The 25,705-nt window shown below is 39.8% G+C and overlaps 1 protein-coding gene across 1 annotated transcript in view; it reads right to left on the bottom strand.

Moving 5' to 3' along the window:
* LOC307245044 (cadherin-18) overlaps positions 1-25,705 on the bottom strand; it is a gene marked incomplete at both ends in the record, with an annotated part of 124,598 nt that overhangs the window by 49,651 nt on the left and 49,242 nt on the right. Inside the window, 4 exons of the mRNA XM_080020455.1 lie at positions 2,252-2,400; positions 11,065-11,318; positions 12,225-12,412; positions 13,233-13,400. Coding sequence (XP_079876581.1) covers positions 2,252-2,400; positions 11,065-11,318; positions 12,225-12,412; positions 13,233-13,400 — 759 coding nt within the window. The remainder of the gene's footprint in view (positions 1-2,251; positions 2,401-11,064; positions 11,319-12,224; positions 12,413-13,232; positions 13,401-25,705) is intronic.

Here is a 25,705-nt window from a genome sequence, read left to right as displayed (position 1 = left end):
ATACCGACGTGGACTCTTTCCAATGTTATTATTATTATTTTTTTTTTCCCCGGTCTATTTATGCCGCTTGAAAGGCTGCACTTTATTTGCTGGTGTTGATGCTCAGCTGGAAGTGTCAAGGAGAGTAATTATGACACAGCTCGGCGACAAAAACCCAGCATGCACCAGAAGGATGGAGTTGATTTCGTCTATGGGTTTGTCTCACTCTCGACCGAGAACTGAAATTGCACTGGCGTATTCCGCCGATGCTAGGGACACCAAAGTTTGGCTCTTTTCTTTGGAGATTCGGGTCTTTAGCAGTGACTCATTCAAAGAAAAAAAAAAAAAAAAAAAAGGTTTTCAGACTCTTTGATTTCGTTTGATTCAGTCGGCGTAACCAGAGTCGGAAGAGTCTGTTCGGCTTTCAAGATGGCTAAAATCACACGCTTTCACCTTTTTTCACATTCATTTAATCCTTGTCATTATTTAGTGTGTGGTTGCCGGTACGAGGTCGCAAACAAACTACTCTTTTCGGCGGAGTCACTCCAGACTCCTTGAGGATTCACTACAAACGAATCGTTTGCGAAGCAGGAACATATTGTATGGCATCCCATAACTAAAACAAGCAAGTGAAAACAAATGATTCAGTCAGCAGGGGAATCCAAAATGAATCCATTACACTCTCGTCCAGGAGTGGAACTCTGAATGCCAAATCATTTTGGTGAATCATGTTATTTGATTTATTTTTACAAAGGGTGAAAGGAGAGGCGGCGGGCTGGACGTGCGCAAGAACAAATGAATCAATTCAGACGCTCTGCTCTTCCTGTAACGCTCATCTTTTTATAAGTACACCTCTAGATAACCATCAATCAAACCATCCATTCAATCTGACCATTTTGTTGAACCGCATATTATTCCCACTCAGCATCTGTCCACCGCTTTATCCCTCCATCCATCCATCCATCCATCCAACTACAACTCCATCCCCCCATTCAACTATTATCCTTCACCACTTATTCCCACTGAGGGTCCATCCATCCATCCATCTTTACAAACATCCATCTATCTATCAACCTAACCAGCCTTACGTCCAACCTTACATCCATCCATCCATCTGTTCCGTTCAACCACATATTCCCACTCAGGGTCTGTCCACCCCTTCATCCATCTTTCTGTCCATCCGTCCATCCTTCTCCAGAGAGCATTTTATGAGACCTCCGTCCTTCACATCAGCTATGAGGATATCTAAAAAGGCCAGAACTGGCAAAGAAAGGAACCAAGGAAACAAAGAACAACTGAAGATCGAGTAGAGAAACACACATCTGAGGTGTTTTCAAATCTGAGTGATGCAATTATGAAACGGGGGCTGTTCACCTGGCAGCCCAGGGGCCACATGTGGCCCTCCTATGAAGCTGGAACGGCCCTTTGAACACATCTGAAGGTCACCAGTGAGCCATAACTTTTATATAAATGTGAGAAATACACAAAAATAACACAAAAATAATACCTTACTGTGCAGAAGAAGTGAGTATGTAAGAAAGACTATAAAACATGAGAAAATAAAGTTGTATTGTTATTTTAATGCATTAATTGCTTCCATCCATCATCCATCCAACCATCCATCCATCTAACCATCCATACATCCAACCATCAATCCAACCATCCATCCATCTGTCCAACCATGCATCCAACTTTCTATCCAACCATGCAATCATGCATGTTTGGACACATACATCCACCCATACATCCAATCTCCCATCCAGCCATCCAACTATCCGTCCACTCATACATCCAACCTTCTACCAAACCATCCATGCAACCAATATTTCATCCAGCCACCTAGCCATCCATCCACTCATACATCCAACCTTCTACCAAACCCTCCATGCAACCAATCTTTCATCCAGCCATCCAACCTTCCATCCACCCATCCATGCAACCAATCCTCCATCCATCTATCCAACATTCCATCCAGCCAGCCAACCTGCCATTGATTCAACCATCCAACCATGCATCCAATATCACATCCATCCGCCAGGTCACCAGTGAAATGTATCTCAACTGAAAGAATTAAAAAGAAAAACTAAGAATATAAAACAGTGTTTTTGTAAATGTTAAAACTTATCATGCATTATTATGTTAATAATGTTTTAAAGAATAAGGAGTGCACTTTTGTTTTGTTATGGTTTCAAATTTGTTGAAAATCCGGCCTAGAAGAAGAACACATTTGGACAAACATTTTGGTTTATTCCACGATGGTCTGGGTACCTACCAACCTCCGAGGCCATCACAGTGATGTTGTGCCAGGGTGTGGCTTCCCGGTCCAGGGGCTGCATGGTCCTGATCACCCCGCTGGTCTCGTCGATGGTGAAGAACCTGATGCCACCTTCCTCCTCCTCCGCTCTGCTGGCCATGAAATACCTATAGAGAGACAAAATACACCATCACTTTCACATGAACACCCCTTGAAAAGGGAGTCTTTTCAAAGAGCACTGCGATAACAACATGGTGATTTGACATGGTGATTTTCTCGGATTTTCTCGCTGCAGGAAGGTCAGGGAGGACGTCTCAGATGTTACAGAATGGTGAAACATGACGGAAAGGTCATGAGTTTGAAACCCAAAACTCCCTCAGTAGCAAAAATACCCCTTGCAGTGAAATGGCATATTAGTGATGAAAAGTTTGTCTCTTTTTAAAGATTTGGCTCTGTATGAGTGACCGGGTAAAAATATTTGTTCAACTTTCCAAGATTATTTGTTTTGGTGGAATGCAAGGTGTAAATCGTTGATATTCCATATGAATTATGCAAAATGCATAGACCTTTTGTTCCACATTCATTTAAGGAAGTAACTCCAAAGTCATTTAAAATAGTTGTTTACTACAAACAAATTGCTTGTGAGTCATGCATTACTAGTAGGTGTGGCAGTTTCACATACCACGTGCCATCCAAGTGGCGTGTTCAGGGACCTCCAGCACAGAGACACAGAAGACCAGGGTTGTAGACACCAGTTAATTGTAGAGAGGAGGTTAGGTGGAATTAGCCAGGAGCAGATAGACATGTGTCATGACAAGGGCTCCTCTCCTGAGTGAGTGTGGGGATGGGGGTGTTACCTGTTGCTCGTTAGACCAACCAACGTGCAACAGGTATGCAGCCACTCTGATCCTGGGCCCCACTTACCTAGATCCAGGTCAGGTGTGGCTGCTCAAACCACACCATCCCCACGCCTCAGTAGGTAATAATGATGAAAAGTTAGGCTCTTTTTGGAGATTTGGCTCTTTATGAGCGACTCAGTAAAAACAAAATTTGTTCTTTTTTTTTTTTAATCAGGTGGTTTAACAACTGAGAAGAGTCGACAAGAGTTGTGAATGGAATTCTCATGAGAATCATTTAATTCGGTCACAATTGTTTATTTTATTGGAATGCAAAGTGTAAATTATGTGAAATGCCTATCTGATTTCTTTCCACAATTATGACCAATCATTATTTTCTTATTTCTTATTTGTTTTCATAGCTCCTCTGCTTTGAGGCTCAAGCGTGACTCACGACTCACTGCTCACAGGGATTTTCATTTGTGAGAAGAGAGTCTCCGAGTCTCAGATCAGCCTGCGTGTCTGGCTGCGCGAACGAACGACCCGTTTGCCCAGAGTGATCCCGACTGCTGAGTCATTTCGAAGATTTGTTCAATACGAAGGAATCGTTTGCCAGTCTTGCGTCACCATGTAATGTGAGTACCCTAGTGCGGCTCGGGCTGTTCTGTTTTTCTGGGTCACATACAGTAAATGCTATATCTAGACTTGGAGTGGTTTGTTTTGTTTTGATGTTACTAGGAAAGGTTTGGATTATAACGTGAAACTCCACAACAACAACAACAACAACATCAACAAAAAAAGAGAAGTATCTGAAGTATCAGTTCTTGCAAAAAGTGCAGCTGCTGTGATAATCTGAATGGCATTCCAAAAACAATTTTGCAGCAAGCTTTTCTAGGAGGCAAATAAACAAAACAAAACAAAAAACCCATACAAAACAGACAAAGAAAATAAGAAAATGATATCTGTCGATTTTAAAATAAAATGCTGCAGCTCCAACGCTAATGTTTAACGCTTACAATTCAGGACTTTTCATATTTTCCCATCATAATTACAATTCTGAAGGCTGGAGCAGGAACAAAAAATGGTGGACCTTGTCCACATGTATATGAATATTTCTGAAACGCCGTAAACCGGAAAAGGATACGTCGACCCGTGGACAGGGTGGAGAGTCTTTTATTTCAAAATACTTGAACCTCCAAACACTTCCTCCAACTTCAAAAGAAATCCACTTCAGCCCTATATATATATATATATATTTCATTGTGACAAAAGTGAAGGCGATGTTTACAGCGTTGTAATGGATTTGTGCTCCACGGCGGCAGCGGTTAAAAGCAGATGAATAACGGGGGAAATTAGACAACCTCGAGCATGAAATGAACACCGACTGCGCACTTTCTAATTTATCATTTAATGACCTATTTACACCTGTAATCCCATTCCCGCTTCTCCTGAGCGAGTAGCATAGTATAAGTAGACAGCTTTTTTGACGTGGAAACAGGAAAATGGGAGACAGATTTAGGCGTGCTGGGGTGTGGAGGGGGGTGGGGGGTGTTGATGTCATGTTTTTTTTTCTTTCTGTTATTGGTTTGACATAATGTTTGCTGCTTACAAGTGCACTGTGAACTGTGCAGTGGCCACTCCTAGGAAACGCTGTCACACTTTATGAAGTACACCGGACGCCAAGAAAGAGCGATGCCATCACCCTCTAAAAGCTGGAAACGGAGGAGAGCTGCACTCCACCTGGCAACCGCTATCTGTTTTAATATATATATATAGGTATATATATATATATATATATACACACATATATATGTGTGTATATATACACACTGTATATATCATATGTGTTATTTTCATCTGTATATTATAGATTTTTTTCTCGTTTCTAATTAACGTTTGGATTTAGTATTTACTTTTTTAAATATTTATTATTGATTGTTTATTATTAGGTTTAATTTATTAGGTTTAACTTTATTTTTATTTATATCTATATGTTATATGTATATTTATTTTTAGTTTGTAGGTTTATCATACATGGAAACATTTTTCTTGTTTATTTTTTCGGTTATATTTATAGTTTTTTAGGTTTAAATTAATCGTTTATCATTAGGTTTATTGTCTATTGGCAAATTTATATTGTTCATTGTTTATTTTTTTGGTAAATTCTTGTGGTGCATTGTTATTTTATTAATTTTATTTCTATAGGTTAATACATTCTAGGTATTTAGTATTTTTAGATATTTATGAATTGACAATTTTCTATCGATTCCTTTCCCCTATGGCAGTTGGTTCTTCTGGCTTCTATTAATAGTGAAACATTTCAGATATAAGTGTTTTTTGATGTTTCACGTTTTTTTATTTTTTATTTTTTTTTGTATTTTTTCAGTATTTTATTTTATTAGTATAGGTTTTTTGTCCCTGAGTGGGAAGATAATCAATAATATTTAAAGATTTGTTTCTGGTGGAATTAAAAATAAATGTAATAGATTGATTTTGGATCAGTTTTCATATACTGTGTATTCATTCATGTTTCAGTCATCTGAGCATTTACATTTCCGAAATCATCCTCATTACCACAGGCCTTGGGCCTTGGATAATAATAATAATAATAATAATAATAATAATAATAATAATAATAATAATAATAATGTGCAGTGTTATACGATGCTGCTAATTCGGGGGTCTCATGATACATATGTACGTATATGTTTATTTGTTTATATAAGTACATATATGTATATGTTTATTTGTATATATACGTATATATATATATATATATATATATATATATATATATATATATATATAATTTTATTTTTTTATATAGAGTGTTTGTACTGCAGGGGGCACTTAGACTGGTAAAGACGGCCTTGAGGTCCTTGGCCATTGCGGGACCACCCAGAGCAATTATCACACACAATGACTCCGTCGGGATGGCCGCCCATGCTATTATACCTGGATCCCCCATTGTCGTCATGGCAATGTATATTCCCGGGTTGGAGGCGTTCTTCAGAAACCTTTCCCCAACTGCCAACGTGTCCATATGTTGTGTGAGCGATGTTTCTTTCTGCTAATGGTTCCAGGTTTTGCGCTCCTTGCAATAGGTTACAGAGGCCACGCTATTGTGGTAATTTTGACGTTGTACTATTGTGGCGTTTATCCACAACCTTGTTAAATGTCTGACTATGTTTTCCTGTCGATGAACTTTGACTTGTGACCTTAGAGCCTTTGTCCATATTTAGCATCTGCCGACAATTTGGCCTCTTAGAACTTCTGCAGTCGGCTCATGCTCTTAAAAAAAAAAAATATATATATATATATATATATATATATATATATGCATTGCCGCTACATATTTCATTCTCCTCTTTCTCTTTCTTGTGGTTATTACTATTTTAATCGATACCAAAGGTCTGCCATTGCCTGCCGCAGTATTTCTTGCATATGAACGAAGCAGGGAGACTTGTAATTTTATCCTTATAAATATTGTATCAGTTTTACTCATAATATAGGTAATTTAAATTCTCTATATATTTTACTTAAGGCTGTCATGCATAATACCTACATAACGAGTTGTGAAGATAGAATAATGGGTTGTTACAGGAGTAATGCATTAAACAAACAGCTCAGCGTTTAAGAATTTAAGGGCTGACCCCCAAACCAGGGGCTGATGCGAGGTAAAAATTAATATATAAATAAATAAATAGATAATTATATATATATATATAATAGTATATAAATATATACAGCGTATACATATATTATTTTATATTATATTTTTTATTTATATTTTATTTAAAACAATAATTAAATGAATAATTATTTAAGTACAATATTTATTTATATTATTATGAATATATTGTATAAATATATAAAACTATATATAGTTAAAGTAATATAGTTTATATTTTATGTAACATTTTATCTTCATGAATTGAAGCGTCTTCGCTTTGAAGAAAAATAATATTCCGTTTTTAAGAAGTTGCTCAACATCTACAATACTAGCGGCATTATTATCCCACCTCTTGCATGGAAAAAATACATGGAGGATGGAGATATGGATGTATAATAGGGTTCGACCGATATATCGGAAAGCTCCGATATTGGCTTTTTATTAGATATGGGAAATTGGCCTGTAAATGTCATTAAATCTCTGATATCAAAAATAATCAAAAGAGTCCCTCAGTAGGGTTGGGAGGTGCACTGACTTTTTATGGTATATTGATATATTTTCAAACGAGATATAGGAGTATATATATCAATATAGTTTGATGTCGCGTTTGAAAGCATAACCCGTTTCTTCCGTAAAGTGTTTGCATCTCTTCTTTCTTCAAAAGGGAGAGTAGAGGCAGAGGGATGGAGGCAGCGATGGACTGGCATCAAAAAACCCCACACACAACAGCCCTGGCATTTGTAACAGAGAGGCCCTATTTTCAAACCCAACACCAACCCCACCCAAATGTTTACATAAAAAGCTTGAGATAGCGATTAAGATGAAGGCACGGGTGTTGCGCCTCGGCCATCCCGAGGGAACCTTCACAGGGAACCGGCTACTGGATGGTTGGATTCGTCTTTGGCGTCTGTGCCCAGGTCGGACGACCGATTTGCATGTCGGCAGCGGTGTAGGTTTCGGACACGTCTTAATGGGGCGTCCGGGGGTCCTCCCACAGGAAACGTTGAGCGTCAAACACATCGATTCCTGCATTCTGGTGAATATTTATACACCAACGAGTGCCCTTCCTACATCCATTTCTAGTGGAAAGGTCTTTATTTATGAAAAGGAAAGCTTCTTTCAAAATAACACCGCAACACCTGCCTGCACAGCACACATCGTGCACAGCAGCGTGCACACACACCACCGGCAAGTTTGGAACCCACTTCGACTAATGAGCATCAGGGGTCAGGTCGGCTACCGACTGTAAATTATCAATAGCTAGAATGTTTATAAAAATTGGCAGGGCGGGCCATCAGTTCATCCAGTAGTCACATCTATTTGAAGGGCACTCGGCGGGCCTCGCGCTCCATGAAGTAACAATGCACCTCTTGTCCAACTTTCGCTCATTTTCAATTGATAACATGGCCGACCCACTTAGTCCATCCTGCCCCATTGTGCTCCTCAGATAGTTTTGAAACTGTTGACGTGTGATTGACGATGACGTGCTGAATTTTTTGGCAGTTGTTGATGACGCAGCGTGTATTACCCGGCATACATTTGAAGGCGATTCACATTTACATCTGCATGTTGTAACGTGAGCGTGCAAATACAACAACTACTCCTACAACACAACATTTCAAAATTATTCAGCTAAATTAATGTTTTATGTTTTTATTTGAGTCATGACTCAAACTGACTCAATTTACAACCAACGGTCACCATTATTTACCATTACACTATATGACTTATATGTATATTTATATATACATACTTATACTATATATACAATTAAATGTGCTGATTGAAGGTATGGTAATGCTTAAAAGGTAACAGTGCTCTAATTAATTATTATGTTAATAATACCGGTTGATCTTATGGGCCCAGCCGCCCGACATGCCAAGGGACCGTGCAGTGTGCTCTGGCAGGGCCGACCCCTGGTAGGTGTCCCTTCTGGAATTTGCCCAAATGCCAGATGGCCAATCCTTCCCTGGACAGAGGGAGTCCACTCAAATGACTTTTTCTTTTTTTTTTGTGAAGTCGCTTGAAAAAAACAGGGGGTCGTGGGTTGCTGCATTTTGGGCTTGTTTTAAGAAATATCGTTGTTTGTTATGAAAATCTGCCAGGCGATCTTATTTTCCCCACATTTGTGGTCGCTATTTTCCCCAATGCAGAGGTTTCCGACCGCCAGGCCGCGGACGATTGCCGGGGCGCGGACCATTGCCGGGCCGCGCGAGATTTGCCACCAGGCTGCGAGAAAGCGGTCGGGAATTTTTTTTCAGAAACAATGTCCGCTCCGCCACGATCAGAACAGCGGAGCAGCTGTGATCCGAGCCCCCCCTCTAACCCCATATCGGTCGAACCCAAACGTAAGAGAGGGAGAGAAAGAGAGAGGAAATTCACTCAAACACCACTGGTACTTCCACTACTTGGAGTTATTCTATCATTTAGAATCCTGATAAATAGGAGTAAGTGCGACGTGGTTTACGGGCGTGAAAAGCACCTGAGCGGAGCCAAAACACAGGATTAATCCAGCGCCTGAGGCCAACATCAATGGCTTTACACCGCCTGTGTTTTCCGTGCATAAAGACGCAGGAAAGCAGCTGCATCGCCTGAGGTCACATACCAAGCGGACTCCCACAAAATGAACATTTTGGTTAAAAATAAGATAAAAAAATAGAATGATATGTCTTTTTTTAAATTTTCTATTAAAATGTGTCTGAAAGGTTTTTATTGTTAATTTTTCTGGTTCTTTGGTAGGTTTATTTTATTATTAATTTTGATGCTGATGATCTATCTATCTATCTATCTATCTATCTATCTATCTATCTATCTATCTATCTATCTATCTATCTATCTATCTATCTATCTATCTATCTATCTATTCATCCATCAATCCATCTATCTATCCTTCTTATAAGTGTCAGAAATGTAGTATGATAAAATCAGAGAAACCTTGGTGAAATACCGTCAATCCATCAGCATTACCTGCACACCAAACCCTTCTTTTCCTCCTTCGATGGACTTTTTAAAATCTTTCTCATCTCTTCCTGCTGGAGGTAAAATGGGGTTTCATGTTGCTCACGACGTTGTGGCTGAAATGTTGTGGGGTATATTTTGTATTTATTTTTACGTTATTTTAGCAGAAAGTAGGTTATGCATGTTAATGCCCCAGAATGCCTGGGATCCAAGTTTTTGCATGAAGTTAATATTTATTTTGCAATCGAACTAAGATCTGCTTTTAATGTTTTCCATATGTTGCATTGGCCAAATATCCTCGGAGAAAATACACATCGATCAGCCAGAATATTAAGACCACTGACAGTTGAAGTGAATAACATTGCTCAAAATTGCAAGTGAACAGTCAGTTCCTGAAGTTGATGTGTTGGAAGCTGGAAAAATGGGCACGGTTAGGATCTGAGCCACTTTGACAAGCACCAAATTGTGATGGCTAGACGACTTGGTCAGAGCATCTGATTCCCCTGTTCTCGAGCCTCTGTGGGATGTGCTGGAACAACAAGCCTGATCCATGGGGGCCCCACCTCACAACTTCCAGGACTTTAAAGATCTGCTGTAAACGTCTTGGTGCCAGATACCACAGGACACCTTCAGAGGTCTTGTGGAGTCCATGCCCCCACGGGTCAGAGCTGTTTTGTTGGCACAAGGGGAACCCACACAGTATTAGGCAGGTGCTTTCAATGTTGTGGCTGATCGGTCTATATGTATTGGTTTAATATTTGACAAAATGATACATCAAGATTTCTAAGAACACATTCGGAGGATACAGCAACACCAAGAAACTGGCCCACACCCAGAAGCAATGCCCACATTAGAGCCCCTCGCCAACTTACTGAGTTGACCTTGCAATTTCACCAGTAGTTAGCGGCGAAGAAGAAGCCATACCCATAGTATGAAGTCACACCCATCCATTGGGTCTGAAGTTACTTCACAAGAACCTCTTCAAATTTCAACTGTAGTTGGCGCTACTGAGCAAGATTCTAGAGCAATTACTTGACAAAATGATGCCTTTAAAATTCAAAGACCACATTTGGAAGCCACACCCACGGTATGAAACCACGCCCACAAATTGAACTCAGCTTTTTCTACATGAACCTTTTCAATTCTCACCTGCAGTTAGCACTACCGAGCAAGTTTTTAGAGCAATTATCTGATAAAATTACATTTTCAAATTCAAAGAACATATTAGGAAACCATGCCCACGTAATTTGGTCACGCCCACTCATTGAGCTGAGCTTGCTCTATATGAACCACTGTATTTATCAGCTCAGTGGATTGTACCACTGGTAGAACAAATAGAGCGGGGCGGGGTGGTTTCCTCTTACCGGACTGGGCTGTTCCTGCTGTCGGGGTCCTGAGCCGTCACAGCGCCGACCTCGGTGCCGATCCGGGTGTTTTCGTAAACGTCCATGATGTAATAATCCATAGAGAAGACGGGAGCCTCATCCACGTCCCCAACGGTGATTTTTAGCGAGGCAGAGTCCTTGAACGATCCCAGGTACGAAAAACGAGGATCCACGTGCGTGTTGACACCCTCGATGTGCAGCGTGTACGTCTTCTTCCTCTCGTGGTTCAGGGGCTAAAAAGAAAAGGGAAGGATTAGCATTATTATTATTATTATTGTTATTATTATAATTATTTTTTTTTGTTTTAGTTGCACCGCGATTAGTGTAATTACAGTAATATCAATATCAATTTTTCGAGATAGATAGATTAATAGATCACAACAATAAAAATTGTGAAAATATAAAATCTGAATATACAATAAAAAAGAACCAAAATTTTATGAAAAATTGCAAAACAAACAATCTAACTATGAAGGAAGGAATTTCAGTATGTATGTATGTATGTATGTCCTGCAATTATCTCAACAACCCACAACATCTGATCTACTTCACGCTTGGGGGTGTATCACTGGAGACCCAAGGACGTGCAGTGTCTAATTTGGTGCAATTTGGACACGCGACACGTGTAATATTAAGAAACTTTCAATAAACAGCAAACAGTGAGCCAGCAGTGGGGCAGGGCTTCCCGTGAAAACAATCGGCCCGTTCCGAACAGGCGTGTTTGCAGAGCATCTATCCATCTATCTATCTATCTATCTATCTATCTATCTATCTATCTATCTATCTATCTATCTATCTATCTATCTATCTATCTATCTATCTATCTATCTATCTATCTATCTATCTATCTATCTATCTATCTATATATCTATCTATATATCTATCTATCTATCTATCTATCTATCTATCTATCTATCTATCTATCTATCTATCTATCTATCTATCATCTATCTATCTATCTATCTATCTATCTATCTATCTATCTATCTATCTATCTATTCTAAAAAACATTAAAAATGAAAGCCCTCTACTGGTGTATTGATGAATGGTGAGCAGCATCTGCAGTATCTGCAGTATCTGCAGAATCAGGAGTATCAGGAGTATCAGGAGTATCAGGAGTAATAGGAGTATCTTCATACCTTCTTGAGGCTGATGATGCCCTCCCTGGTGTCCCGCTCGCTGGATATGGAGAACATGTTGGCTGCCTCGGGGTTGATGATGCTGTACTTGATTTCGCCGTTGACGCCCAGGTCCTCGTCGTTGGCTTTGATCTTCCCCACGGGCCGCCCCACCTGGGCCGACTCCGGCACGTACAGCTGGTAGTTCTCTGCGGATAGAATGATGGAAGGCCATTTTTAAAAAGCGATTTCATAGAAAAGCCCTAAATCTGCTCATCTGGTGGTCAAAAATCACTTAAAACCACACCACATTTAAAGGACAGGTTTATTATTTTTCTACCCAGGCCATATACAAATGTGAGGAACCTATCAACCTATCTGCTGCAGCTTCTCACTGTGCTTCCATGCAGTCCAATGGGGCATATGTTTCAGCCTTTAAAAAACCTGTTAAGTGTCCTTTCTGAAAGCTGAAAACTCATGCTATAGTGCCACGTGTCTTACTGCATTTTGTATCACAATAATATCACTTTTTATTGAAAATGACTTTTTGTAATAACCAAAGTCTTTAACATTGGCTACACTCAGTTTACAGTTTGGATAAAGCCATCTTCCTGTTTCTAGTCTCTCTCACGTTCATGCTAAAGTACAAGAGAGCCAATAAAAACCTGAAAAAATTGTAAATTGCACGGATAAAGGCTATAGACTGACAATATTGTGAGCTTCTTGTGAGACTCATTTGCTAGATCCGCACACACGGATTAGGAACAGGAAGTTGCCTCGCTTCCTACTGTGAACCTGCTGTAGCCAGCACTGTGTTGCTTTAATGTACATTTTTGAAAAGGAGCTTTAACATTTCTTTAAAGGCTGAAACGTTTGCCCCATTGGACAGCATTGAAGCCCAGTGAGAAGTTGCAGCAGAGTGGTACATTTTTCATTTGTAACGTTTTAAAAATCGTAATAAACCTTTTAAAGTCAAAATGGCGTGGTTAAATACATTTTTATCATAAGGACATAAAGGACTCCACCTACTTTGGGGGAACTTGGGCGGGTTGTCGTTGACGTCAGTCAGGGTGATGTTAATGGTGGTGGACCCTGAAAGGCCGCCCACCTGGCCCGCCATGTCTTTGGCCTGGATGACCACGGCGTAGTGCTCCCTCGCCTCCCGGTCCATGTTGGATAAGGCCGTCCTGATGATTCCTGGCAGGCGACAAAACCAGTCAGCTCCAGTGGAAAGTTGATATTTATTTCATTATTGATTAGCAAGTTAAACGGCGGTTTCAAAATTGGGTTCTCCATGAGTGGCCTCCAACAGTGGTGACAGGTCAAAAGCGGGCACTTGGGTGCTGCCCCCCTCAACAAATATTAATTATATGAATTCATATGAATTCATAAAAATATAACAGTGATACTAAAACAACAACAACAAAGTTCTAAATAAAGTAAATAATAATAATAATAATAATAACAATAATAATAACAATAAAGTATAATAGTACACAATTATATTGATATTAAATATAATATTATATAGATGTGTGTATATATATATATATATATATATATATATATATATATATATATTAAAGCAAACAGAAATGAGCGGGTGTCAAGCCCAAGCGTGACCCCAAGGCCTGATCTCCAGCGAGGCAGCAGCGATACATCACTGAAGAAGTTGGACCAAAGAGCAAAACGTGCAAATGATGCTCATGCTTGAGAATGTGACCATTAGACAATGAGAAAGCCATTGATGCATTGTCATTTTTTGCACACTCTATCACCTCTGGCCGTCAAACGTCTTGACCTGCGCGAACCAAACAGTATGTCTCCGATGTAACAGTGCGCCGAGTCTAAAAAAGCATGTTAGGCACGTATTGGGCCTTGCATTTACAAGCTATGTCTACTTCCTCCCTCAGCTGAGTTTTTACCAATAACGTTTCTGTCTGTGGCGGTCATATTGTTTGGACTTTCGTAACTCTTTTGATAACTTTTTACATTGAATAAATCCAACAGAGCAGGTTTGATCGAAAAATATGGATTTTCATAAAATTCCAAATATTAGAAAAACTACCCCCTGGTAAGCAATGTTTTTTTGGCAGAGTTGGAGGCCATGGGAAGCTGGATCATTTGACACTAAATTCATGATCATAGGACAAACAGGATGCGAGATATGACTATGTGAAAAGTGTGATTTCATGAACATTACATGCGCTCTATGACCTCTGGCCGCGGAATGGCTTGACCTGCGTGAAACGAACTGAATCAATCTAATGTAAAACAGTTCGCCGAGTCTAAAAAACCTTTGGTTCACATCAGCAGCCATATTGGGACGAATTTCAATTTCCATTATGCATTAACCGTCACTGATATTATTTTTTATCACACATACTGACCCCTTCACTCCTGTCCAAAGAGACAAACAGGTTCATTTTTAAATTCCTGCCAGTTTGTCAAGGTTTGTTTTTACCCTTATAGTTTATATATCCAGTAACTATGCAACCTTGGTGCGGCGGCGAGCGTTCACATCAATGAAACAATCGCTCAATCACATTTTACTGCCACAATAACACAGAATACACAGCCATGAACTTTCACTACACTCAACTGGAGATGGATGAAGAGCGGAGAGACATGGCTTTATAGGAGCCATATTCTATTATTATATTTATTTATTATATCTTTAAGGTATTTAACATTCACATATTGACTATTTTGAATGTGAAGTGATATATGGGTAGATAGATTGATAGATAGATAGAGATCATTTCTAATAATTCATATACACATATACACATATACACCTTAATATATCCCACCCCTTGTGTGTGTATATATATATATATATATATATATATATATATATATATATATATAGTGAACAGTCAGTTTTTGAAGTTGATGTGTTGGAAGCAGGAAAAATGGACAAGCGTAAGGATCTGAGCCACTTTGACAAGGACCAAATTGTGATGGCTAGACGACTGGGTCAGAGCATCTCCAAAACAGCAGGTCTTGTGGGGTGTTCCCAGTATGCAGTGGTTAGTACCTACCAAAAGTGATCCAAGGAAGGCGAACCAGTGAACCAGTGACGGGGTCATGGACGCCCAAGGTTCAGTGATGCACATGGGGAGTGAATTCTAGTGCTCCATGGAGTACAAAAAATGCTGTGGCTGATCAGTGTATAGGGACTGTGTATTTGCATTGATCGTGCCTCACATCACATAATAACCTGATAATATAATGTAATACAATAAAATCTAATACAATATAATGAAATATACGTAACATCTGTTTACATTGTAAACCTGAAACCACTACGGAACTTGTTGTTGAGCTGAACTCCTGAGCACTGTGAACCAATGTGATCCAAACAGAAAATGGAATTCTGTCCTCTGTTGTAAGCCCCTTTTGGTATCTGTATTAGTATTGGTATTCATATTTGCGTTTATTATGGGAAATAACAGCCGTCTCTGGTCTGCAGATCAGATTGGAGAGTCCATTGATGCATTACAGAAAGCTCCATTTTAAGCACTCTTGTCCGAAATGGGATGTTTATGTTTAACTCTATGGGATGCAATTTGCCAAGACAATTGTTCTGGTTCGAGGGAAAAAAAACAACAACAAAAAGGTTATTTGTATTACTTTATGAAAATGGACTTTTGGAGAGAAGAATCAAAATGTTCAATATACATACAATAATACACCGGGTATGAAGTTGTATGCAAACATTGTATATTCTGTTGATTTGTGTTCACTGAATTTCCTCAAATATAACCCTGTAGTCAAATAAAAACCATGACTCTTATAAATTGCCGGGGGCGTGGTCTACCCTAACAAATATAAGCCTGCCTCAAATAAAGACCGGGGGAAAAACTCATGGGAGCTGCGGCGCTGTTCCCTATCAAACAGTGTGTTTTAATTGTAGATGTATTTAATTTGCTCCTTTTCCTACTGCTGCGTAGCAGATGGCAGATCGCTTCTTGGGGCAAATGCCCCGTCCTGAGCCTCTCACTCTCCAGAGCTCCAAGCAGGAAGTGGGGTGTTCAAGGCGATCTCGGAAAACTGGAATTCCCCCGTCGGCTACCACCACAAGTATGACTTTTAGGGTATCTACTAGCTCTCCCTTTATTCACCACACATATTTTTACATGGCATGGCACCCAGATGGAAGTTTGATTTAAAATTCATAATAAAATATGATCAAATATCCTGATTAAACAGAGGGAATTAGGTATAAAAGCCTGCCTCTAATATAAGCCTGCTTCCTAAAAATGCCTGGTACCCTCTGCCGTTGAAGTAAATAAAGTCAGCATTTGAGGAAATACGGTATTTGGCTATTTCCGTTCTGTATTTATGGCTATTTCTGTAGATTTGGCTATTTGTATTTCCAATGTTTTTTTAATTTATTTTATTATTTTAATTTCATATCACATTTCATATCATATTTCATTTCATATTTTAATTTAATATCATTATTATTTGATTTGATTTTATGTTTTATTTGTCAGACTGTTAACCTCGTTTTTTGCAAATTGTCTGTATAGCAATGCACCAATCTTATGGCAAATTCCTCGTATATCAAAATGCTGAAAACGCTTGGAAATGCTTTCCTTCGAGAAAGGACAAACCTAGAAAACTGCCAAACACAATAAACTGATCTATCCTGCCATGGGATTTTCAATTTTAACAAACTAGTCCGTCTGTTCCGCACAACACCTCTGTTCTCCCTTCCCTCCCTCTCTCCCTCTTTGTCTGTCTCTCGCTATCCCTGTCTCACTCTCTCTCTCTCCTTGTTTCCTCAGGGCTCCACAGGCTCTGTAGGAAGTAATCCTCTCGCCTCGGGCGGAGTAGTCATTAAAAGTGGGTCAAGGAACAGAGGAAGGCGGCCGACAGTATTAAAGCCCAGGTTGATCTCAGGTTACACGTCATCTGTCACACGGCGGTTCAAATCCCTACATCTCTGTGCCGTTAAACGCCGCCAGAACGCCACTCGCCGTGCGTTTTCAACCGCTACTGTGCTGTGAAAATGTTTCAAATTACAGTTAAAATACATGAATAGTGGAAACTTGCTTTTGTGTTGCAAGATCCAAATTGCAAGGCTTCACTGATTCATCTAATCCATCAGTTCCAGCAGAACAGCGGCTCCCTGTTCATCAGAACAAGATGAAGGTTCACACTGAAAATTAGAACTATAAGTAGTGATGGAGGTTCAACTCTTTTTTGAGATTCAGTTCTTAACGAGTCACTCAATAAAAAGACTGAGGCGTTTCTTTCCTGGGACTTGAATGTGGTACTCTTTTTTGCCGGAGTGACTCCAGAGTCCTGAGTCACTGAAAAGATTTGTCCACTCCGAATGAATCGTTTGCGAATCTTGCATCACTTACTATCAGCAGGCCATACAGGAATAACAATAAGCACAATTCTACATGTTATTTTACGTGGTGCAGGATGGTGGTGCAGCCGCGGGATTATTTCATTGTTAATAAGTGTCGCGGTAGCAGGAGAGAAGGGTGATCGAAACACCGGTTTACACCGGGTTGGAGATGAGGTTTTAAAAATAAAAGCGTAACGTCGGACGTGGGGTAATAAATGCGTTGGGCAGAGGACACACACCGAGGGTCTTCCATCAGAATCCGAAGCTTCGGCGTTGACTGGTCTGTCACGGGAGAGGGGGACGTTCTGACAGAGGGGGTTTTATTTTTTACGGCCGCAGGGAACACACTGCGAGCTGCGGGCTACGGGGTGCGTCGGACCATTAATCTGGTGTCGGCCATTTGGGCTAATCTCAGATACATAACCTTTGAGGATGACGGCAAAGAGGAAGGTGATGAAGTTCCAATTTCATTTTCACCACCGGCTGTGCCCACAGTGGTATGAATAAACCTCCCCTAACCTTTTGTCGTTCCTTCTCCTCTCATTTATTTGCCACTTTATATTTCACAGAATCGCTCTTAAAAGGGAAAAAAATGTCTTCACCTCCCGCCACCCAAATGTAATTCCAATTGGACGGCCACCAGCAAAGCCAGTGTTTCCTGAGCTGTTTTTCCCCAGGGAACTACACCACTTACAACTTATCTAAACATCAAAAATATGCAGAACTGTACATATCATTATAATGGCCAACTTATAGTTAGTGATGCATGACTCTCAAACGATTCATCTGTAGCGAACAAATCTTTTAAATGACTCCTTAGTCTGGAGTCAATGACGAGAGCGAATTTTAGATTCACAAACTGAAAACAGTCACTAAGGACAAACATATTTGGCAAAATTCATATTGGATGTCACTAATTTACACTTTGCATTCCACCATAATACATCATTTTGACGGAACTACGATGTCGATGTATTATGAATTCATGGTTCAGGAAGTGCTCCCTTTCAAACCGTGCGGTACACAAACTGAACTAAACAAAACACGAGGCGGAAGAATGAACGATTCTTTTCACTGAGTGACTCGCCAAGAACTGAATCTCAAAATATGAGTCGAACCGTTCATCACCACTAATGAAACTTGAACTTGTTCTGATGAACACAGAGTTGCTGTTCTGCTGGAACTGATGGATTACGTAGATGAATTGAATTAGTGCAGCCTGGTCATTTGGATATTGCAACACAAGAGCTAGTTTCCATTATTTATTTTGAGTGAAATTTGAAACATTTTCACATTTCTTTCAACCGTAATATGAATACTAATATATACTCCTGTAATATAGTACTCCTGGTGCTTTTTGGAGAGCTCCTACTCACTTCTATTTCTTCTTCTTCTTGTTGTTTTGTGGAGGGAGATTGAGACCAACAAGACAAGACCGAGGAAAGAATTGGATTCTGTTGCTGGGGACAAGAGACTTCAAGAAGAATAAAGGAAAACCCCTTTCAGGTTATCAACCCTTTCAACCCTCCACGACCCACAAAATATCAAGATAAACATTCCGCACCGAGTCTCCAGGAGGTGACGGGACCTCTGGATGCCAATTTAGCGCTGAGCAACTGAAAGCGGAGTGGAGGAGAAGAAACAGTGCAGATATTGCAGAGTAAGACCCGCTCAGCAACTTAAGCGAGCTGTCATTCAGTTTGAGGGCAGAAGGAAAGAGGAAAGAGCGAGGGAATAGACGACAGAGTAAGAGTTATTCTGATTTCGACCTAAGGGTAAGTAGTTATTAAAATATATATGTATATATATATATATAAAACATTGATTTAAGTATTGTTATTTTAAAATATAGCAATACATACATTTAATAATTAAATATAATAATTATTACAGTGATGGTAATAATAAATATACTGTGTACAAATATCTATATCTATATCCTGAACGTTCAGATCAACTGACAGTTTCCATGATTACCAGAACCCCTTAATGATCATTATGATTATCACTCACTCTGGAGTGGAAGTCTAGCCCGTGTGGTGGTGAAAAAGTTAATGCTGCTATGATAGAAAGGTATGGGAGCGGTCAGAGTGCCCATGCTGACCCCTGTCCACCCCTGAAAGCACCTACAATGGACACTTGAGCGTCAGAACTGGACCATGGAGCAATGGAAGAAGGTGGCCTGGTCTGATGAATCACGTTTTCTTCTACATCATGTGAATGGTCAGGGTTAAGGTCCGATCAGATGGAGCATCTGTGGGATGTGCTGGAACAACTTGCACGATCCATGGGGGCCCCACCTCACAACTTCCAGGACTTAAAGCTTCTGCGGCTAAGGTCTTGGTGCCAGATACCACAGGACACCTGCAGAAGTCTTGTGGAGTCCATGCCTCCACGGGTCAGAGCTGTTTTGGTGGCACAAGGGGGGAACTACACTATAGTGTTATTAGTGGTGGTTTTAATGTTGTGACTGATGGCTTTTGTATGTATTATATTGTTTGTTTGATAATAATATTAATATTATTATTATTATTAGTATTAGTAGTAGTAGTAATAGTAGTAGTAGTAGTAGTAGTAGTAGTATTTATAATAAGAATTTAAAATGATGTGATGACTTTCGGTCATAAATAAGGAAAATGCAATTTTTTTATATCATCCGTTTATCATTGTCTTCATATGAATCAACACACCCTGTGTCTCACTGTCTTTTCTACTTTTCTCTCGCTCCAGAAAATACTTTTAAGTGTCACCAGAGATAATCCACTCTTAATGGATTTTTGGGAGTCTGAGCATTACTTAATAAGTTAGCTTTCCTGAACTCCTGGAAGATCCTTGAGACCTTGGCAGGCCGCCGTGCGTTCCATTAAAAAAAGTCAATGGATGATGTGACCTTTCCAGCTCTGTTAATATGCCACCTCACTCATACTGAGAATAACTCCAGAGTATTCACCACAAGAGAAAGACAAAAGACGCTGGATTTATACTGAATCCGACAAACAACGACAACAAAGTGGAAGTCCATTCATTTCTATGGAAAAGTCGGATTCCACAAGCGACAAGCTCCGCCCCCTCAGTGATAAGCCCAGCCATCCTCTCTGGCCCGAGGTTTCTGCATCTGATCAAGGCTCGTAAGTCAAATTTTAACACTACGACCGGAAGCCACGGTTGCTAAACAACTGCTAAGCGGTGTTACCGAAACCTAATTTACACTACAAGTTACAAAAAAAGTTTTTACACCAAAATTAATAAATTAATCGCTAATTTTAGCCGATTGGGGCCTTTCCCATTGCCAGGAGAAATGGGGTTCTTTTCTGGTGCATCACGTTTGATGTCACAAACACATAATCGATAATGTCACGAAACTTAAACAAACAACGACATAAAACTGTAAAAACTAGAAAAAAAAAAATTTTTAAGGGATTTAAAAGAATCGATTGTTCGTGAACCACACAACACCGTCCTTCAGAGGTGGGGAGCGGAGGCGCTCCTCCGGTTCAGACACCGGCTTGGGGCAGTGCTGGAGTGGCTCGGAGCCCGGTGGGGGAGTGTGGGGGTTCTCCGCTGTGATCCCCTCGGCGCGATCCCCACACTCACAATATTTCATGGTCCCCCATGGGAAAATTCTATAACTTTTGATTTTGAATTCAAAATTGGATATGAAGTGATGGAATGATACACAGATATTCCTGTCTTTTAACGCACCAACGTCCGTAACTTCAATGCGTGTGGCACAGATAAAGGGGCCAAAATTTGCGTGCCGTGGTTACATCAAAGCCGATCCGAAACTGGAGCACGTGTAACCGGGTTTTTCGTGCAGTGGGAAAGGGGCAATAAATATACTTCAGAAGAACATATTATATATAAATATACTGTATATATATATCATTGGATGCTGCCATATTCACTGTCAAAAAATAATTTTAATGAAAACAATTTGCATTTAAAAAAGTCTTAAAAAAAAAACCATTCAAAAAAATTTAAATAATCAAAATTATTTTTTGTATATTTGGCTATTTCGTAATATATATTTCCTTTTACTCTGACTGTCAAGCTTGTTTTTAATGCTTTATTTTGATTTTATTCCACACATACTTCTTTTTTGAACTGACGTTCCAATAAATAAAAAATGTAAATTAGCTGTAACAGGCGATGACACTGAATTGAAATTTAGTGTGGAATGTGACATTTCACTTCCCTCGATGGACAGAATCACATTCATATTCAGTGGGAAAATTACTTTTTCCGGCGGTAGAAATACTGCTTCAAATTTCCAAAATGTCCAAATTGAAGGTGGGAAATAAATCACCCCTGCAGCTCAAACTGCATCAGTTTCGATTTGTTCCATTTTTATGGTGTTTTTTATTATTATTATTATTTTCTGAGGACCGCTAAATCTGGTTATCTTTTCATTTTAGCACAGCTACCTCTCTGCTGGAAGAATTCAATAACTGCACGAATGCTTGTCTCAACATTTTTCACTTGCTGAGAAAATACAGTTTTTCTTGCTTGTAAGGGGATCTTAGCTACCCAGACTTAGACTTAGAGTAGAATAACTAAAATAAAATAAATCCAGTCCCCACCAGGAGAGCAGAGCTGTCAACTCCGGCACGTCGAGCGACCGTGCGACACAGCACACCTCCTGCTTCTCATGCAGAGAAAACCCCAAAATCCCAGTCTGTTTTCCCTTTTCAACTGCACTAAATTCCTAATAATCACATTTCACGCTGCTCCCACACACACGGCAGCCGATGCCGAGGGTGCACGGCGAACAGGGAAGACGGGAAACCCGTGGCTTAGAAAGTTACGCTCGCTTATAATACAGGCACAGTACATCCCATAATTGTGATTTTAGAAATACTGTGTTTGCCGTTCAAATTGAAGAGTAATGGATTTGATTATCGTCGATTTTGTTTTACCTGGGACCGAAGGGTTATGCCAGAATTTGATGGGCAAATGATGGGTGGGTGGATGGATGGATGAAAGGATGGATAAATGATGGATGGATGGATAGATGGATAGATGATGGATGGATGGATGGATGGATGGATGGATGTCTAGATTATAGGATGGATGGATGGATGGATGGATGTCTAGATTATAGGATGGATGGATGGATGGATGGATAGATGGATGGATGGATGGATGGATGGATGGATAGATGGATGGATGGATGGATGGATGGATGGATAGATGGATGGATAGATGGATGGATGGATGGATGGATGGATGGATGGATAGATGGATGGATAGATGGATGGATGGATGGATGGATGGATGGATGGATGGATAGATGGATGGATGGATGGATGGATGGATGGATGGATGGATAGATGGATGGATGGATGGATGGATGGATGGATAGATGGATGGATAGATGGATGGATGGATGGATGGATGGATGGATGGATGGATGGATGGATAGATGGATGGATGGATGGATGGATGGATGGATAGATGGATGGATAGATGGCATCATCTCTTTTTTTTAGCAGCATCTCCATTCTGGGAGTTGACGGAAACAGATGTTTACGAAAACTATGTTTTACTGCGGGGTGTTGTCTTGGCTACGTCCACGAACCTATAAGTTCTGAAAGTTCTGAAAGTTGAAAGTATTTTGATGTGACTCCTCCTGGTGCTCGTCCTTTCTTCCCCAGCGCTAAACCCTCAGGAAGTGAGTTCCTGACTCGGATCGTCGCCCTGCGAACTGCCAAACGAGCGGACCACCACCCGCCTCCACCCTCGTGGAAAGGCTCAGACTTTTGGCTGGTTCTATTAGCTCTACAAATAAGAACTGAGAATTGGATTTGGTTTATTCCCCCAATTACGCTTTCATGTACGAGGAATTTGTTCCCACGAAGATTAGTGATACACTACAAAAGTAGCCGAATATAAAAAATATTGCGAAATAAAAAATAAAGTTGACAAATAACAAACAAAAATATCAAAATATAAAAAACAGCTAAATAACCAAATATAAAAAAGTTGCGAAATACAAAAATAAAAATAAAAATAAAGCCAATTACCCAAATATACCATCCATAGCCAAATATAAAGGAAAGAAAATTGCCAAATATCTTTAATAACCTAAATTTGTGACAGTGACTGATGTTTTGGGTCTCAAGGAGGCAAAGGTCATTTTTCAAATGATGTGTAAAACATCGGAAACCGAACCTATGTTAAGAAGATATGGTTATTTGAATGTTGGAACACCTAAACTCCTCTCGCAAAGACAATGTCCCTCAAAGATCCTGGATTTTTCCACACTTCAGAGGCAGGTAATGGGCAGGGACAACAGCTGGTTAACTCCGCCCCCAACCACTCTGTCATTGTCAGTGGGTTAAAGTGTGTTAAGTGTGTAGAGAATAAAAAATACCACATGAAAATATATGATCCCCTCCCTAAGTATGTTATTTATTTCTTATTTGTTAATATTTATTTAAATTAATTTATGAAATTTTCTTATATATTTTTTTCATTAATGTATGAAAATACTGAAAAATGCATAATTCAAGTTAATCCTTTAATTTTATGTTTAAGTTTTTTTTTTCATTCTAAATTCATGTTCACTATTAGTAGCATGACCCCTCTATTATTCTGAAACATCTAAACATTCCCATTTCCTGTCTTTATTGTTTTATAACAATGATCGTTTTAGGAAAGTGACACTTTTCAGATCTCCCACTTTTCCAACATATCACCAGTGCATTCTGGGAATTGGTGTTTTCTGGGAGAATCCCGCTGTCCGCTGTCTTGCATTTGAAAGATTGAAAAAAAAAAATAATCTTGGAACTCGTGAAACTTTCATTCGTCATCAATCGATCGTCATCAGTCTGTTGAGTCCTTGTCAACAAGGACAACAAGGACAAGTGTTTTTTGTTTTTTTTTAATGGGAGGGGTCTAAATGAAACTCTGAAACAACAGCCAGTGAAAACAAAGCGGAAAATAGATAACCACGCCTACACAATGCGTCACCCAGACCGAGACACAGAGACAAAATAAATCTTTCGAGTTGATTTGCGGCACTTCGAGTTCCCGACCCATCACTGTCACGCCAAAAAAAACACAAAAAATACCAAAAAACAGCCAAATATACCAAAAATAACCAAATAAAAAAACAAAATAGCCAATGACAGTTATGGATCTCACACCTTGACACCTGGACTCCTCTTCCTGCTCGCACTTCCTTCCCCGGCGCTAAAACCTCCACGGGGACCATCCCTGCTCTCCGTCTAATTTGGAAAGTAATTGGGAAACGAGCGGACTTCCACGAACCTGACACCTGAGCGAGGTGGTTAGCCTCTCGCTCACCCGCCTGCAGTCTATTAGAGCTGATAGCATCTCATTCCCCACCTCTTTGTCTGGCTGCAAACTTCTGAAGGAGGACAATCTCCTGGGTGAACACAAAGGATTTTGGGAGATTACCAGAGTGCTCGTCCTTCGTTCCTCCTCTCGGAGTTGTGCTGCTTCGAACATCGCGCTGCCTCGCCCATCGGGTCTGAATTTCGGCGTTAGCAGATCTACGAGTAGGAACGAACAACTATGAACGAAGAATCTTGATCCGTTTATTCTGCTGTGTGGGTTTTTCGTATGCGAGGAATTTGTTGGGGTGAGGATTGGTGCATTGCTGAACAGACAAATTGCGTAAAAAAGAGCATAACCCTCTGAAAAATTGAAAATGGAACATCCGGCAAATAGACAAAGAAAACAAAATTAAACATAGCCAAATAAAATAACAAAAAAAGCCAAATATACAACTAAAATGAAGAATATACAAAAAATTATTATATTCTAACGCAAGACCTATTCCAAGGCGATTTTAAGGCCATGTTCTCTCACAGCCACATCAAATGTGAAATGATCCATGTCATTTAATCTGGAGGTGTATATAAACTAAACACTAAGACTAATAAAAAATAAAAAATAACAATATTAATAATAAAAATGACAAAATACTGCGTTCTTTCCCAGGGTCCCTTTATAAAAAGCCCCTCTCAGCTTCAACGGTCGTCCCAGCCTAGCGTTGAAACCGCTTTGTTCTAACTATTCATCGTCCCAGTGATTGGTTGACAAAGTGACAGCGTTTCATTGATCCGGGACTTGATCCAAGAAGCCGGAAGCTTCTGATCGTTCTGAT

Source organism: Zeus faber (genome assembly GCF_960531495.2).
Source record: "Zeus faber genome assembly, chromosome: 19".
In the NCBI taxonomy this organism is placed as follows: domain Eukaryota; kingdom Metazoa; phylum Chordata; class Actinopteri; order Zeiformes; family Zeidae; genus Zeus; species Zeus faber.
This window is presented reverse-complemented; position numbering and strand designations above follow the sequence as displayed.